The 16,908-nt window shown below is 46.8% G+C and overlaps 1 protein-coding gene across 1 annotated transcript in view; it reads left to right on the forward strand.

Annotated features, from left to right (window-relative positions):
• Vit (vitrin) overlaps positions 1–16,908 on the forward strand; it is a 120,783-nt gene that overhangs the window by 100,463 nt on the left and 3,412 nt on the right. Inside the window, exons 11-13 of the mRNA XM_052746304.1 lie at positions 10,076–10,179; positions 13,480–13,706; positions 15,970–16,483. Of these exons, the coding sequence (XP_052602264.1) occupies positions 10,076–10,179; positions 13,480–13,706; positions 15,970–16,483 (845 nt within the window). The remainder of the gene's footprint in view (positions 1–10,075; positions 10,180–13,479; positions 13,707–15,969; positions 16,484–16,908) is intronic.

Here is a 16,908-nt window from a genome sequence, read left to right on the forward strand (position 1 = left end):
ACCCTGCCAGCACCTTCAGCACTGGACTTCAGACCTTTGGGACTGGGAAATGGATGTGTGCTGTTTAGGGCACACGTTCCCTAGAGCAGTGATAAGAAATCAATACAGCTGGCAATGTGTTTGCTGCTACATCAACCATGTCTGCCCCAACGTAAGGAGTGGGAGTGACCGGGGATGCGACACAGCAGGGGTGTGGCTGGCAGATGTGACTCACACAGCACACGCATGCAAGCTCACACTCACACACTCACACATGCACACACGCGCGCACACACATGCGTGCACACACATTTTCCTGAGTGAGAAAGGACAGCCTGGGTTCTAACTGCAAGTTGAGTTCACTCAAAGAGCTTCGAAGAAATACTTCTTACTTCCTCCCAGGCTGCGATAGATAGGAGCCCAGATATGTGGAACTGGAATCAGAGGAGAGAATAAGGGTGTGAGATGGATGCTTTAACCTCTTATTCCTGGGAACCTGATCTGCCGCCAGTGTGGGAGGCACTGAGTCTCCAAGGCTGGGTTGGGAGGCACTGCGACACTTTTCACACACACAAACTTCTCAAGTTTGCCCCATGGCTTTTTTTGTCCCCACAGTTGATGTTGCCTTTCCAGGAACTAACAGAATCCTAAGACAGCTGCCTGTCACCTCCCTGGACTGACTCTCTGTTCCTCTTGAAAACCCCACCTCGCCACGTTCCTCTCTCAGGGAGACAGGCGGACAAGCCGAGTGAGCTCTGTCCTTAGAAAGACGAATAGAGTCTTCAAGCTCAGTGACCTGAAAATACAACACACAAAAGAGCATTGGAGGCTAGCAGAATATGGCTCAAAGAGGAGGACCTGAATTCCAATCCCAGAACCCATATGAAAATCTAGAAACAGCAGCATGCCTCTGTAATCATAGTGCTTCTACAAGGAGATGGGAAATAGAGAGTTGGGGAACTCATGGGCCAGCTAGAGCCTGAAATACACAGTGGAAAAATGAAGCCATGCCTCAAAACATGGTAGAAAGCAAGGATTGATCCTAGAGCTTGTCCTCCGACCTCTGTATATGTTCCATAGTACATGCACACCCATACACACATGCACATGCATATACCATATGCACATATATGATACACAGAGAAAGAGGTTTGTTTGTTTGTTTGTTTTGTTTTTAAAGAATCTTGGGCTTCTTCTTTTCCCTCTGTGATGTTTACTATTGTTAACTTGACTATATCTGAACTTAACTGGGACCCAAGCTGCCAGGTGCTCTGCTGAGGGATTTGCTTATTAAGATTATCTGAAGTAGGAAGATTCACCTTAAATCTGGGCCACGTCTTCTGGTGGTAGCCCAGATAAAAGGACATGGAAGAAGGGGAGCTTTGCTTTTTGCCTGTGTGTGTGTTTACTTTTGCTGGCAAGTTCATCTACTCTCTTACTGTGACCAGTATCAATCTGTTTTTCCATGTAGACTTGTGGTGATATTTTGTTTGTAGTCTTAGCAAATAAAGCTTGAAAATCTTAGCAAATAAACCTGAAGATCAGAGGACAGAGCCAGCTACAGAGTTAGCCGTAGAGGTCAGGCAGTGGTGGCACACACCTTTAACTCCAGCCCTTGGGATCACACACCTTTAATCCCAGCACTAGGAAGGTGCAGACAGGAAGTGATACAATTGGGCAGAGAAAGGGATATAAGTGGGGAAGAGACAGGAACTCACTCTCTTTCAGGCTGAGGAGTTGGTGAGGTAAGGTTGTAGCTGTGGCTTGCTCTGCTTCTCTGATCTTTCAGCTTTCACCCTGGTATCTGGCTCCGGGTTTTTATTAAGAACATTTAGGATCCGTGCAACATAGACTGAAGACCAGCAGTTTTCCAGGAATTGCCAAGACTCCAAGACCATGTTAGGACTAGTGAAACAGCCAGCCTCGTAGACTGAACAACTACCAGATTCTCAGCCTTTCCATTTTCAGACAGCCATTGTGGACTACCTGAGCCACATCCTGTGAGCTGTCTAATAAATCCCCCATATATGTACATTCCATATATATACATATGTGTGTGTATGTATAATGCATAATATATAATGTATATGTGATATATTTAACATGACATGTTTAATATATTGTATAGACTGTATGTTGTATAATATAATATGTATTATATTATATTGTACTATATTATATATTTTGGAATATATTTATATATTATATGTAATATAATATATATGATTGTATTATATATAAAAATTATAGCAATTATTATATATAATATAATTATATGTAGTTATATAAACTATATCATAGATGAATTGCTAAACAGTCTTATTAATAAAAAACCCAGAGCCAGATATTGGGGTTAAAACCTGAGAGATCAGAGGAATAGGAAAAGCCACGCCAACTTTACCTTATCAGCCCTCAGTCTCCAAAGAGACCTACTTCCTGTCTACCCAAGCCTATATGCCTTTCTGTTCTGCCATCTCATTTCCTCTCTCTGCCCAGCTACATCACTTCCTGTCTGTCTGTACAGACCTCCAGACCTCTATGGTTAGTGCTGGGATTAAAGGTGTGTGTCACTATACCTGGCTCTGTTCCCCAGTGTGGCCTTGAACTCACAGAGATCTGGATGGATCTCTGCCTCCCGAACGCTAGGATTAAAGGTGTGTGCTACCATTGCCCGACTTCTATGTTTACTATAGTGGCTGGCTTTTTCCTCTGGCCCCCAGATAAGCTTTATTGGTGTACACAGATAAAATATCACCACACTATATAGTATATATTAAGTACCACATAGCATATACTATGTGTTACATATTATTTTTGTATGTTTAATGTTATATATATTAAAAGGGGATTTATACTGGCTCATATAGTATATATGCTATATATAATATGGTATCATATATATGCTATATATAGTATATAATATAGTGTGTATAGTACATATAAGATATAGTATGATATGTGGCATATATACTGTATTGTATACAATATATTTATTCATTCAATTGGTTCTGTTCCTTTAGATAACCCTAGTACATCTCCCTGTGTGGTTCTCTTGAGGTACATACAAAACAAACACACTTGGCTTTGCCAGTGATTCCTGTGAACTCCTATCACACATCGGCTGGGATGTGCAGGGTCCTCTGAGATCACCCTCCCTTTTGAAAAGTGGACCGCCATCTTTGTGTGCATTAGAACCACTTAGGGATTCCTTAAAACCCCTGATGCCCAACCCAAGTATCAGTTCAGTGAAACCAGTTTCTGCATGTGGAGCCATGGCATCACTAGCTTCTCAGGTAATTCTTCATGCAACCGGAGAGGGAAGGCGTGGCTATTCCCACAGGCCTATGTTGCTCTCATGTGACTCTCATGCTGCTGACGCACATGCCTCCTTCTAGGTGACTTGGACAGGGCTGTGGGGCTCCTTTCCATTCCCCTCTCAGACTTTCTCTCCCCTTTTCTAGATTTCTTTCTTTTAAGACTTAGTTATGTGTATGCATGTGCTTGTATGGGGGTATGTGAGTGTGAGTCGAGTACAGTTGTCCATGGAGGGCAGAAGAGGGTGTTGGATCTTCTTGGAGCTGGAGTTACAAGTGGTTAAGAGCTGCTGGGCATGAGCACTGGAACCAAACTTGGAACCTCTGCAAAACAAATACACATTCTCAACCACTGAGACGGACCTCCAGCTCCCCTAATGTAGACTTATTTATTCTTCTCCTTTCCTTGTCACTGGAGACCTCATTGATGAACATCTGGAATTTTAAAGCATTCACTAAGACACTGCTACTTAAGAGTGATCCACATCGTCACCTAGGACAGTGGTTCTCAACCTGTGGGTCGCATCCCCACAGGGGGTCACATAGTGAATATTTGCACTATGATTCATAACAGTAGCAAAATTACAGTTATGAAGTAGAAACAAAATAATTTTATGATTGGGGGCTACCACAACACGAGGAACTATATTGAAGGGTCACAGTGTTAGGGAGGTTAGAAATACATGACCTCAGATCGTTTGCTGGTTCTCCAACAGCAAATCTACATCTTAACATGATCCAATGTGACCAGAGGCCACATGAGCATGGGAAGCTATGCTGCCTAGACATCCCACCACTCACTGGGAGAGGCCCCCCAATGTGGTTACAGATTAACATCTGGTGTGCCAGTTGCTTCTGGAGGTATTCCACGGGTCATTAGACAGAATGCCCCATTTCCTCCAGCAGAGAGTGGTTAAAACAGGTTTATTTGCTGCTCTTTGGGAAATACTGCTATTAATTACATAAAAACGCATCTGAAAACTCAATTCTGGAAGACCCCATTTTCCTGTTTCTGCTACTAGGAAATCAAAAGGTCAGTGGCCATTTGCAAGAGCTGTAGTACAAAGTCCCTCAGCAGGTTGGCTCAGGCCACTCAGGCTGGCAGTGGCTGTTTCAGTGAGAGGATGGAGCCAGAATCATTTTTACTATGAGCTCTCAAGGGGCAAGTCTGTCACCTCCCCTGCAGCCACCAGCATGTTCCGTGGGACCTCTTCCTGATCTCATAGGCATGCTTCATTTCACTGGCCAGGTCCACGCCATCCCCATTTCAGCCCACAAAGAAAATTAAATGGCCAAACATAGATTATTTTAGAGTAACCTGCAGGGGAAGCCATTTTAAAAGATTCTTGCTAGAGGAAATATGATTAGATAATATTTCTCTACTGACATAACATTATTTTGAGAGGTTCATCCACTTGTTGAAAGTATCCGGAGGTAGACCAGTAGTCTCTGAGACATCAATGGAACAGTAGGGTTAGGACATTAACAGAAGTCCTCCAAAATCCAGGGCCTTCTAAACCTCCCTGAGGAGGATCAATAGAGTCTTTATTTTAGAAACTCCCAGGCCAGTGTTTGATTTTCTTCTGGAAGATATCAAGTGACCAACATAGTTTAACAAATGTCCCTAATGAGTTTTACCACCAAGGAGGTGTGGACATGAGACTGGTGTGGGGCTCTGAAGCAGAGTGCTCTACTGCACAGAGAATGGACTAAGCAAGAAGACACAGGCCTTGCCTTCCTTCATGGGTACATTCCACACTTCCGCATTCCTAACTGAGTACTAAGCCCTGGGGAGCCGAAGTCAGGAGGATCACCTGCTCTCAGGTTACAGCTGCGCCTCAGGGTTTGTGCATCTATCCATCGGCACATTGGCTTACTAACGTGCACATTCACTTTAATACCACGTTAGTAGGCTTTCAGAATCAGTCCTGGTAATATCCTGAGGTGGGGGAAATACTTAGTTACCTGACTAAACACAGTTGAATGAGGTAACAGTTGGCCTTACTGACTTGGTTCTTTCCTAGAGTCATTTTCAGAGTTAATTTACTGCACTTTCTCTCCTCTCCTCCCCACTTTCCGTGTGTGTGTGTGTGTGTGTGTGTGTGTGTGTGTGTGTGTGTGTGTGGTTTTTGCTTTAGTTACTGTTATTTTAAAAGACCCCCACTCCCACCCCATGCCCTAAGTAGGACTGAGATGCTGTCTAGCATTCAGAGTAAAAGAGAGCTGACATGTGGTTCACAGAAACATGTTCGCCAGGTGAGCCCAGGTGGGCATGAGTCACCTGCAGGGGAGCCCAGGTGGGCATGAGTCCCCCCGCAGGGGAGCACAGGTGGGCATGAGCTGCTGGGCTGTCGGTTGTGGAATCAATACTTTGGTCCTTTGGGAAAGAGAGAGGAAATTTGCTGATCTGGAGGTGAGTGTCCTCCAGAAAATGCTAAGAAACGTATGGCAATGCTGTGAAACAGGGTGGAACAAGCCTGAACTTATGGATTCATAAAGAGCTGATTCAAAAAACAAACATAAGAGCTAAACATGGTGTTTCAGACTTTCAATCCCAAAACCTGAGAGGCAGAGGCAGGTGGATCTCTGTGAGTTCAAGGCCAGCCTGGTCTACGTAGAGAGTTCCAGGCTAGCCAGGGCTTCATAATGAGATGCTATCTGAAAACAACATAAAACAAAGAAACAGAAAAGGAACCGGGATGTGGTTCAGTGGGAGCACACTTGTTTTATTTCTGTTACTGAGATAAAAAATCCCCTGATAAAAAGCAATTTAGAGGAAAAGGGATTTCCATTAGCTCTCAGTTCCTGGTTACGGTACACTGTTGAGGATAAGTCAAGGCAAGAATTCAGGGAGAGAGACTAGATGAATGCATGGCTGGGACTCAGCTAACCTTCCCTACTCTTATAAGGTCAGGGGCTCCAAACCAGGGAATGACGCCGTCCACCTTCAGGCTGTGCCTTCCCACACCAACTAAGGCAGCCAAGCGAATCCCAAATAGACATACTCACACTCGCAGGCTGAGCTGATCTAGACAATCCTTCACTGAGACCCTCTTCCCAAGTTGTTCTTCCCAAGTGTCAAGTCAACAGTTAGAGCTATCACAGTACACGTATAGCAGCGTGACTCCGCCACGGAACAGAAAGACAGCAGGCGTGTGGATGGCATTGCTGTGACCAGTCAAAGAAACTGAAGTCACGCCGTGCACCCATGAGAAAACGTCTGACATTTTTAGCGACCGTTTTCTTTAGCACACCCCCTCTCAAAGGCACGCCCCCGGTGACCTAGTTCCTCCCACCACCTCAGGTTTGTACTGCCTCCTAATAACACCATGAGTGAGAGCCAGTCTCAAAACATGAGTCTTGGAGAGATGGTCCAGATCCAAGTAGAACCTGAGTCATTCAGTAAAGAGATCAAAGTCCAACGCTGGGACTAGAGCGGATGAAAAGAGCCAGGAGACAGGTAGGAGATGGGAATGACCGGATGTGGCATTTGGAGAAGAGAATGCCAACCCTCGATGGCTCAGTGAGTCGAGAAGTGAGGTTGAATTAGAGAAGACCCGGAGGAGAAATGTCTTCCGCTTGAGAACTACCAAACCTGAGGTACCTTCTGATGGAGATGTGTGGCAGCTATTGAATGTATACCTGGGTGCAAGAGCAGGAACTTGCCAGTGTGCACTGACCACTATCGACAAGTTGAGGAGATACGCATGATGGCGAGGACACCCATGGAACCCAGAGTAAAGATGCTCAGAAATGGGACAGGGAGGAATGTTTCTTCGGAACTGTTCATGGAGAACCTTTATGTGCCACGCAATGTGTGATATGGTACAAATTAGAGAGAGTTGAGTCAGCGGGGCTGAAGGTGAAGGAAGAAAAAGACACAGAAAGAGAAAACTGGGAACGTGTGCTCAGTATTTCACTAGAATATAGGAAATCCTAAAATGAATGATTGAATGAAGAGTAAATAAAAGAAATGGAGAGTTCATGGGTTGTAACTAAATCATGAATGCTTTGAAAACAGAAATAGGAAGTCTAGCCGTGGGAGTACGTTTTTCTGAGCATGATAAAACAGTTCATCATTGACGAAAAGATCTCACAGTTCTGGGGTTCCAGGGCTGGGCACCAGCATCAACTCAGGTCTGGTGGATCTCTTGGAAGACTGCAAGAGTGCATGCCAATGGGATGTCATCTTGCCAATGAGGATGCCCGAGAGCAGTTCAAAGGTCAGCCTCACTCTTGGCATGACTCACAGGTGCTCAAGCCTCCCACCAATGTCACCCCAATCCCTTCCAAGTGCCATTCCCTCGGTGACCTCAGCATGTCTCACCAGGCCTGCACGCATAATAAAGACCCTGAGGTCTCTTACCACCTCCTCTCTGGGGACTAAACTCCTAACATGTGAACTCAAAACAATATCCAAACCACAGCAAGGATCTTTATTCACTCTTCATTCATTCATTCATTCATTCATTCATTCATTCATTCTTCATGCTGGGGACTGAACTCAGAGCCTAACCCATGCTAACCAGGCATGAGCTAACTTGGATCCTGTGGCTCAAATCTCAGGCCTTGCACCTGCTAAGCACAATTTTTTTCTTTCTTTTTTTCTTTTTTTTTTTTTTTTTTGGTTTCTCCGTATAGTTTTGGCACCTGTCCTGGATCTTGCTCTGTAGACAAGGCTGGCCTCGAACTCCAACTCACAGAGATCTGCCTGGCTCTGCCTCCCGAGTGCTGGGATTAAAGGCGTGTGCCACCACCGCCCGGCACTAAGCACATTCTTTACTACTGTTCTCCATCCAGAGCCCCTGAGGAATTTTTGAACAGAGCGGCCTTACAGGCAGAGTTAGAACAGAGGTTCTCTGGCAGATGCGGCTGCAGCTAATGGAATTTCATAATAGAATCAAGAATAAAAGTTAAGGAAGCTGAACTTCGGGGACATGAGGGATGGGGACATGCAGGTAATGTGGATAGGTACAGGGTTTGAGTCAGTGGCTGGAGTCAAAGACAGCATTTCCCGGACTGCTCTGGAGGTAGAGGGCCCTTCAGACTGCTGTCGCCTGCCACTTAGTTAAGCACACCTTCTGGGCATAGCTAAGACCAGCCTGAGACACGGAGGGAGGTTGGAAATAGGAAAGGAAAAGGGATAGGAAGGAGGCAGAGAACGCTTCATTAGTCTGAAATCCTGATGGCTAGTTCCCTGTGGACCACACTGGAGTCTCAAGGACAAGCTAAGGCACCTTAGAGTTCTCCATCCCAAACTGCCCAAGCAGCTGCTCAGTGCTGGACTTCTGTTGTTTGTGGAAAGGCTTTTAAAAGACTTCCCACCTCTTGAGGACTTGGCCCCACAGCCTGTCTGGACTAACTCTGTCACTTGCAGGCTCCCAGGTCAAAAACTAAGAATTTCAAGATGAGCCAAGCGAGGGCTCTTTTGAAGCATGCAGCCTTACGTGGCTGCACAGGATGTGTGCTTTGGGGGGTCTGCTCTGCCTTTGGTTGAGCGTCAGGGCCTCTAGAGGTTTGACCTCATCTCACCTCCTTGCTGCACCGTGACTGAGGGTGCACACACCTGGGAGAAACTTCACCCCTCTGGCACTCCTCCACACCCTGTACTTGAAGTTCCAACCTGTTCCCACTGCTCTCCCACGCATGCATACTCATCTCTAGAGAAGGGTCCTAATTCTGCCTCATCAGTGAACTTGCTCCAGATCTACTCCAGCGGTCTTAAGATGCCGTTGACCTTCTGATGAGAGGTCAGTCATGTCACCTACTTGCAGGAGTCACAAGAAGAGACAGGTACAGTGGTCTTCCTGGCGCCACTATGCATTTATTGTTTCCAGTGCTGGGGGGCACCCGGGGCATGGCTAGCAGGTCTCTGGTCACCCATGGAGTGGCTAAGATCTGAGATGCTTACTGCAGAGGACCTAGGTAATCCAGAGACATTGAGAACTCACTGCTGCCTCCCTGTGGTAGAATCCCACTGGATAACATTAGCCATGTGATCGTTGTGTTATTGTGTTATGTATGATAAGTAATGATGACACTTTTATCTCTGAGGAAGCTGGACCCCCCCCCCCCAAAGTTAAATGATTCCTCAAGATGACACACTTGGTTGATAGATTCTGGGAGTGGAGAAATCATTGTCTTGAGTTGTATACTCTCCGAGGACCCCACCAGGCTCATAGGCATTTCCAATCTAATGGTCACACAGTGGCCCTAGTTAAACCAAACAGATCACAAAACCAAACCAAAAAGTCATAAATCTGAGAAAGGAACCAGTAAAGATTGGACAGGGCATGTGGGAGGCCGTGAAAGAGATGAGGAGAAAATAGGAGGGGGTAGAGAAGGGCAGTTGGTCAGAATACGTGATGTGCATATATACATGTAAGATGTTGTCAGTAAGAGGAAAGGAAATTCCATCACTGAGGAGATGAACTAAAGATAACTTTTCTCCCTGCTCTAAGAAGAAACAAGATTACACAGCTATGACATGGCACGTACAGTCAAAAGTAGAACTCAAGGCCGGGCGGTGGTGGCGCGCGCCTTTAATCCCAGCACTCGGGAGGCAGAGCCAGGCGGATCTCTGTGAGTTCGAGGCCAGCCTGGTCTACAGAGCGAGATCCAGGACAGGGACCAAAACTACACAGAGAAACCCTGTCATGCACACAGTCTCAGGCTTTGTCACGCCTTCCATTTTATTTGTACGTGAAGGCATCAGCCATGATTTCTGCCTTCCTCCAACGGGAATAACTTTCTAGCTAACTTTTCTTTCTTGTTTGCTTTAGAGACAGCCCTGCTACCCAGTTTAACCTCAAAACCCACACGAATTCTCAAGATCTGAAGACAGCTATAGAGAAAATTACCCATAGAGGAGGCCTTTCTAATGTAGGTATGTGACCCAGATTCGGGTTAATTCTACCTTGTTGCCATGGTGCACCTTCTATGTGGTTGTGATATAATATTCTATATTGGAGGAGGAGGAAAAAAATAATCCATCAAGAAATGACATGCAGCCTCTGTCTCTTTCCTAAAGTATTACCACGGATTCAGGTGCAAGAATGGTCAGAACACCTGTGCCTCAGAGTCCCTAGCTTCTTTGGGTTGCAGCCACATTCCCTGGGACTAACAGAACAGCTGTGTAACTACTCCATGGTCGGCCTATAAGCCACCAACCAGTTAGTGTGAAAGTCTGTCACTATTCCGCTCAGGAGGTCCCTTTGGGGGTCCTGCTCCCATCCAAGTCATTGGAATGGTGATTATGCCAGGAGAGACAAGTCCTGCGTTTGAAGATGAGTTTCCTGTGACATGTGAACCTCAGGAGGGGCTAGTGGTACTAGAAGTCCGAGGTCTAGTTCTCAGTGGGACAACCCCAGAAGTCCCATTGGACCTGTTCACCCAGGGAAAACTGGACAAGGGGGAATGGTTTTACCATGCTCCAAGACTGGGGGGAAGGCTGGTTCTGCTCTAGGGAAACTTCCAGCCATTTAAGGCCAAGGGAATTCAGACGCCAGTTACGGTGGCGTAACTGTATGGAGTAAAGCAGCGAGCAGAGCTAACGTCCACAGAGCATCCTTGGAATTATAGAAAGGCTGAATAATGAGCTCCCTCCATCTCATATCTCTCTAGTGACCAGAATATTAATATCTGGAAAACGCAGACTCCTTCACAGCAATGCAATGCTCAATAACCACTAGCCAAGTCACTAAGTCCGTGTCTGCAAAGCCACATTAACTGCATCATAAGTGTGACAGAGGGGATTACGTGTTTGTGTCCAATGTAGTGCTTACACAAGCAAAATTGCAATGGGAAAAACTTAGCCAGGCGCTCAACTCCCCTGATGAGGTCAGAGAGGTGTCCTAACCCAGCCGGTATACATTTTCAGGGGGTGATACGTTCTCACTCTGCCTCACATCATTCAGGAATCCAGGGAACACGGCCAATGGAACTGACTGAGGCACGTGGGGATTCGGTTCATGGAGGAGCATAGAAAGGGCGGGAGAACACTGTAGCTCGAACATTCTGAATGACTTCTCAGGGTGCCGTGTAGAGCAAGGGACAGTAAGGGAGCCGCTACCTCTACCGGTGTCAGGAAAGCAGTTTTCAAATTCTGTCAAGAAGGCCTTTTCATGAACCTGCTCCAGCCAGAATGTCGCCATGCTGAGGGGAGTGGTATGCACAGCTCACAGTGCTAGGGCCACGCCCTACACTCCCCATTCTCTCTGTCTGTCTCTGTCTGTCTCTCTGTCTCTGTCTCTGTCTCTGTCTCTGTCTCTGTCTCTCTCTCTCTCTCTCTCTCTCTCTCTCACACACACACACACACACACACACACACACACACACACACACACAGTGAGCCAAACACAGCACCAAGAACCCCACAGTTTCATCCGTGGAAATAGCAGAAACAAAGTCACAGTCCCTGCCTCCCTTTCATTTTCTAAACCTCCTTCAAGTGCATCATCTTAGGGAACCACGACAAAGCTGGAAGTATAGGCACAAGGGACTATGGGTAATGCAGCTTCCAGATTTCAGCTCCTATTTGAGGGTGGATGGAATGTGTGTTGAGCACTGATCACTTCGGCCTCCATATTTAAGACTGGATGAGGTCAGAAATCTTATGGCGTCTTACAACTCATGCACTTTGCTAATATTACGCTGGAAGGTGCTGCTGGGTGCTCTAAGCCTTGAATTCTCAACAGCCATGGTTTTTCTTTTACAACGGGATCTCTGCAGCCAGTTCACGTGGCATTCACTAAGGCATTTCCCCAGCAGCTTCGAATGCAACCACCTGTTGCTTTCAATTGGCAGGTAAGATAGCCCGGGGAGCCAGGATGCTGACCAAACCCAGATGAGCACTGAGTAGGAACTGTGTTGATTCTAAAGTCTAAACAAGGCAACTTTAACTGTTACTGAAATAGGAACCCATTTGGGAATCTCCTAGAAACTGTGGCCTTTTATATATTCATATACACAAAAACTCCCTTCAGGGGGACATGTACATACACACACACACACACACACACACACACACACACACACACACACACACAGAATCCATAGGATCTAAGTTAAGAGCCATGCTATGTGCAGCCATGCTAACTCAAAATCAGCCATCTCAATATGCCCAGAAGGACCTAGGGCATTCAATGATAAAACTAGGAAAATTCTGGAAAACTGGGACAGTGGGTTGAATTAGTTGAAAATGTCCCAAGATTCTTGCACAGTATGAAATACACACATGAGAAAAGGATGTCAGAGACTCCATCATTCTTCATGACTGTGGCACTCGGCTGAAGCCGGCTGTAGTCTGGAAATCGAGGCCCCAGGACCTTGAGTGACCTACAGGGCCAGTAATTGTCACAGCTAGGGCTAGGACCCAGCCTCTCTGTTCCTAGGAGGTACATCCCTTCCATGGCCAGCCAGACCTGTGTCCTCAGTCTAGGGCTGGAGAAAAGGCATCACTAACTATGGAAGACAGCTTGTCACACAATAGCAGAAGCATCGGGCCCACCCAGGCTGTAAGAGGCCAGGATGAGGCTATTGTCACTCCAAATTGCCCCCTCCCACCCCGTGTTCTCAGACACAGCATGGGCCTGTTTAGGGGCCTGATAAAAAAAGTCTAATACCCAGAGGCAGGTGGATCTCTGTGAGTTCAAGGCCAGCCTGGTCTACAGAGTGATTTCCAGGACAGTCAGAGCTACACAGAGAAACCCTATCTCAAATAGATAGATGATAGCTAGCTAGCTGGATGGATGCATGGATGATAGATGGATGGATGGATGGATGATAGATGGATGGATGGATGGATTATAGAGATAGATAGATAGATAGATAGATAGATAGATAGATGATAGATGAATGAATGAAAGATAGATAGACAGACAGACAGATAGATAGATGATAGATTAGGTAGATAGAGATAGATAGATGATAGAGAGAGAGATGATGGATGGATGGATGGATGATAGATGGATGAATGATAGATAGACAGACAAATAAGAAGAGGAAGAAGAAGGAGAAGAAGAAGAAGAAGAAGAAGAAGAAGAAGAAGAAGAAGAAGAAGAAGAAGAAACAAACAACCAGAGAGGGAATGAGTATGTTTTTCTGGACTTCTTTGTGCTGCTGTGATCTGTCCCTATACTCGTAGTTACCACAATCACTCCGAGCACAAACTTTCTTTTCCTTCCAGGCCGCGCCATCTCCTTTGTAACCAAGAGCTTCTTTTCCAAAGCCAATGGAAACAGGGGCGGCGCTCCCAACGTGGCTGTGGTCCTGGTGGACGGCTGGCCCACAGACAAAGTGGAAGAGGCGTCACGAGTCGCGCGAGAGTCGGGGATCAACGTCTTCTTCATCACCGTCGAGGGGGCTGCTGAAAGCGAGAAGCCGTATGTGACGGAGCCCAACTTCGCCAGCAAGGTACATAACTTCCCCGGGGACCCACTCAAGGGCAGGAGCCTCTGCGCTCTGAAAAGTTCTGATCGCCTCAGAGTTGTTTTCTAGAGCCTTCAAGTGTGCATGAAACTCGTGAGTAAGTGGTGGGGGCCTCCCATGGAGGAGCCTGGAATTGTCTCCTTGAGAGCAGGGAGCAAGAGCAGTGTCCTCAGAGTCGCATTTAAAACTTCTTCCTCCTCCCTTCACAGCACTGGGGGAGCCCAACCAAACGGCCAGGTAGATTTCACACACACACACACACACACACACACACACACACACACACACACACACACACGAGTACATAGTACAAAACAAAGGATATCTATACTTTGTAACACGAATCCTAAAAGGTCTTATTAATAAAAACAAACCCGGAGCCAGGTATTGGGGTGAACGCTGGAAGATCAGAGAGACAGAACACGCCACAGCTAACCTCACCTCACCAATTCTTCAGCTGATCCTGTTTCCTCAGACTGGAAGCCTCTGAGTCCTCATCCGGAATGGATCTCAGCTGAACTGCTGCTAAAAGCCTACAAGCTTAAAGGGGCTCTAGTTCCTGGTCCTCACGCCTTATATACCTTTCTGCTTCCTGCCATCACTTCCTGGGGTTAAAGGCGTGAGTCACCATGCCTGGCTGTTTCCAGTGTGACTTTGAACTCACAGAGATCCAGACAGATCTCTGCCTCCTGAATGCTAGGATTAAAGGCGTGTGCTACCACTGTCTAAACCTATGTTTAATATAGTGGCTGTTCTGTTCTCTGACCCCCAGATAAGTTTAATGGGGTGCACAATCTATCAACCACGATACTTCCCAGATCAGAAAGGTCATGTTCCTGTGATATTCCTCGCTAGGCCCACACTTGCCCAAGAGCAGTGGCATCCCAGAATTACGCCTTGATACCCACATCACAGCTCTTACCCTCTGCTATTATCCCAGTCCTAAACCACCTCCCAAGCCTCAGATGGTGCTGCATCACTGGTCTATTCCCCCTTTTGAGTTTCCTCAGTTTACACCGAAACATCCTCCCAATCTGGGGTCTTTGCTCCAAACCCTTCACCTGTTACTGCTGAGATACTCTGGAATGAGGCCCCAACCTCCCTTCCTGGTCTCCACATATACACGGTCTCCCCGCCAAACCCATCTCCCGTCCACAGCAGCCAGCACCCACACTGTCTCCTTTACATGGGCTGTCTGGTGGGAGTGCTCCCCTCCATACCCGAGCCAGCACTCAGCTCTGTCCCAACTTTCATCCACCTAGGCTGTGGAAAGTTTCATGAGCCTCATTTAGGTTTTTATAAATCAATAAAAAAAAAATATTTCCTAGGAAAATTTTCAGTTATTTCTTGCTTAAAATAATTTTTATACAAGTTCATTTGTAGTCATGAAGTTTGACCCTGCCAGATTCCCCAAAGGTCTGTAGGCTCAAGGATTGATGACCCACTTTCAGGAGACAAGCCTAGTCACTTCTAAGGACATACTAACCAACTTGCTCAGGCTTTATTTGCCGTTCTCTTTGTTTTTGTTTTTGTTTTTGTTTTTTTCTGGAACGAGCTTGGGCGCAGACAAATAAACACCCATTTGCCCCAGGCAGGATTGCGTGGTAGGCAGAGCTTGGAGTTTAATGGCAGATCAAAGCGCTGCTCTAATCTCAGGGACTCAAGGATGTCCCTTCACAGCTGGCCCTTTGTTTCATGATGAGGGGTCCACGTTGCATGGATGAGAGTGGGAATCCACTTAGAGACGGTAAGAGCAACCAGTGTGACTCCGACACACGTGACCACTCACAGGCCGTGAATCCCTTCCCGCAGGGTACAGGGCTGCCCTGGAAACATCCCTGTTTGTGTATCAGAACAAAAGCTTTCTTTAGTCCTCCTCCATGGTGGTTGGTACCCATAAATGCCACGCTTATGGCTGGTTTCCAATACAAACACATCGAGGAGCCAGCAGAGGCATAAACATGAAGCTAAAGCCAACGATGCGCATCTCCCTGTGAATTTGCTCCTCCGACCATTTTTCCACTAAGGCAGGGACCCAGCTGAGGGGACTGGAGTGAGTCCAGATGTTACTGGAGGGGTCTTGACCTCAGCGGTACCCAACCAGGAAACTGGAATAAGGTGCACTGTGAAGTCTGATGCGGGAAGTATGACTCTGTAAAACCTGCCTGGTGGTGAAGGGTGACGGTGGCAGGCTGAAGGACTTGACCCCCTGACCTGGACCGCGTCTTTCCCTGTCTCTCTTCCTAAGGCGGTGTGCAGAACGAATGGCTTCTACTCCTTCAACGTGCCGAGCTGGCTCAGCCTTCCTAAGACGGTGCAGCCCCTGGTGAAGCGGGTCTGCGACACAGACCGCCTGGCCTGCAGCAAGACCTGCTTGAACTCGGCCGACATCGGCTTTGTCATCGACGGCTCGAGCAGCGTGGGGACGAGCAACTTCCGCACTGTCCTGCAGTTTGTGGCCAACCTCAGCAAGGAGTTCGAGATCTCAGACACTGACACGCGCATCGGGGCGGTGCAGTACACCTACGAGCAGCGGCTGGAATTTGGGTTCGACCAGTATAACAGCAAAGCCGACGTCCTCAGTGCCATCCGGAGGGTGGGGTACTGGAGTGGAGGTACCAGCACGGGGGCTGCCATCCAGTATGCCCTCGAACAGCTCTTCAAGAAGTCCAAACCCAACAAGAGGAAGGTAATGATTCTCATCACGGACGGCAGGTCCTACGACGACGTGCGGATCCCAGCCATGGCCGCCTACCAGAAGGGTGAGCACTGCTGTTATAAACGTGGGCACAGCAGCATCTCTTGAAGGGGTGGAGGACCAGGGTCGTTGGTGCACAGGGAGGAACTGCCTTTTTAATGTATTGGTTCTGTCTATGACTTAAGAAAGTGTACACAGAGGGAGCTGGAGGGATTGGTCAGTGGTTAGCTCTTGTTATTCTTGCAGAGGATTTGATTCGTTGCTTTATGAAAGATCTCAAACCTCTAGCTTCTTTGACTCCAAATCATGTTTGTACATTTTATAGGATAATGACGCCTTTAAAGAAATGTAATATTGCAGGTGGCTATTCATTTTTACTTTGATTTTTTTTTCCAGGGATTTTTTTTTTTCTATATGACTCAAGCTTGCCTTAAACACAAAATCCTCCTGCCTCAGCTTCCCAAGTGCTGGGATTATAAGCACATGCTA

This window comes from Peromyscus californicus, unplaced genomic scaffold, assembly GCF_007827085.1.
Source record: "Peromyscus californicus insignis strain IS unplaced genomic scaffold, ASM782708v3 Scaffold_1__1_contigs__length_55948999, whole genome shotgun sequence".
Classification (NCBI taxonomy): domain Eukaryota; kingdom Metazoa; phylum Chordata; class Mammalia; order Rodentia; family Cricetidae; genus Peromyscus; species Peromyscus californicus.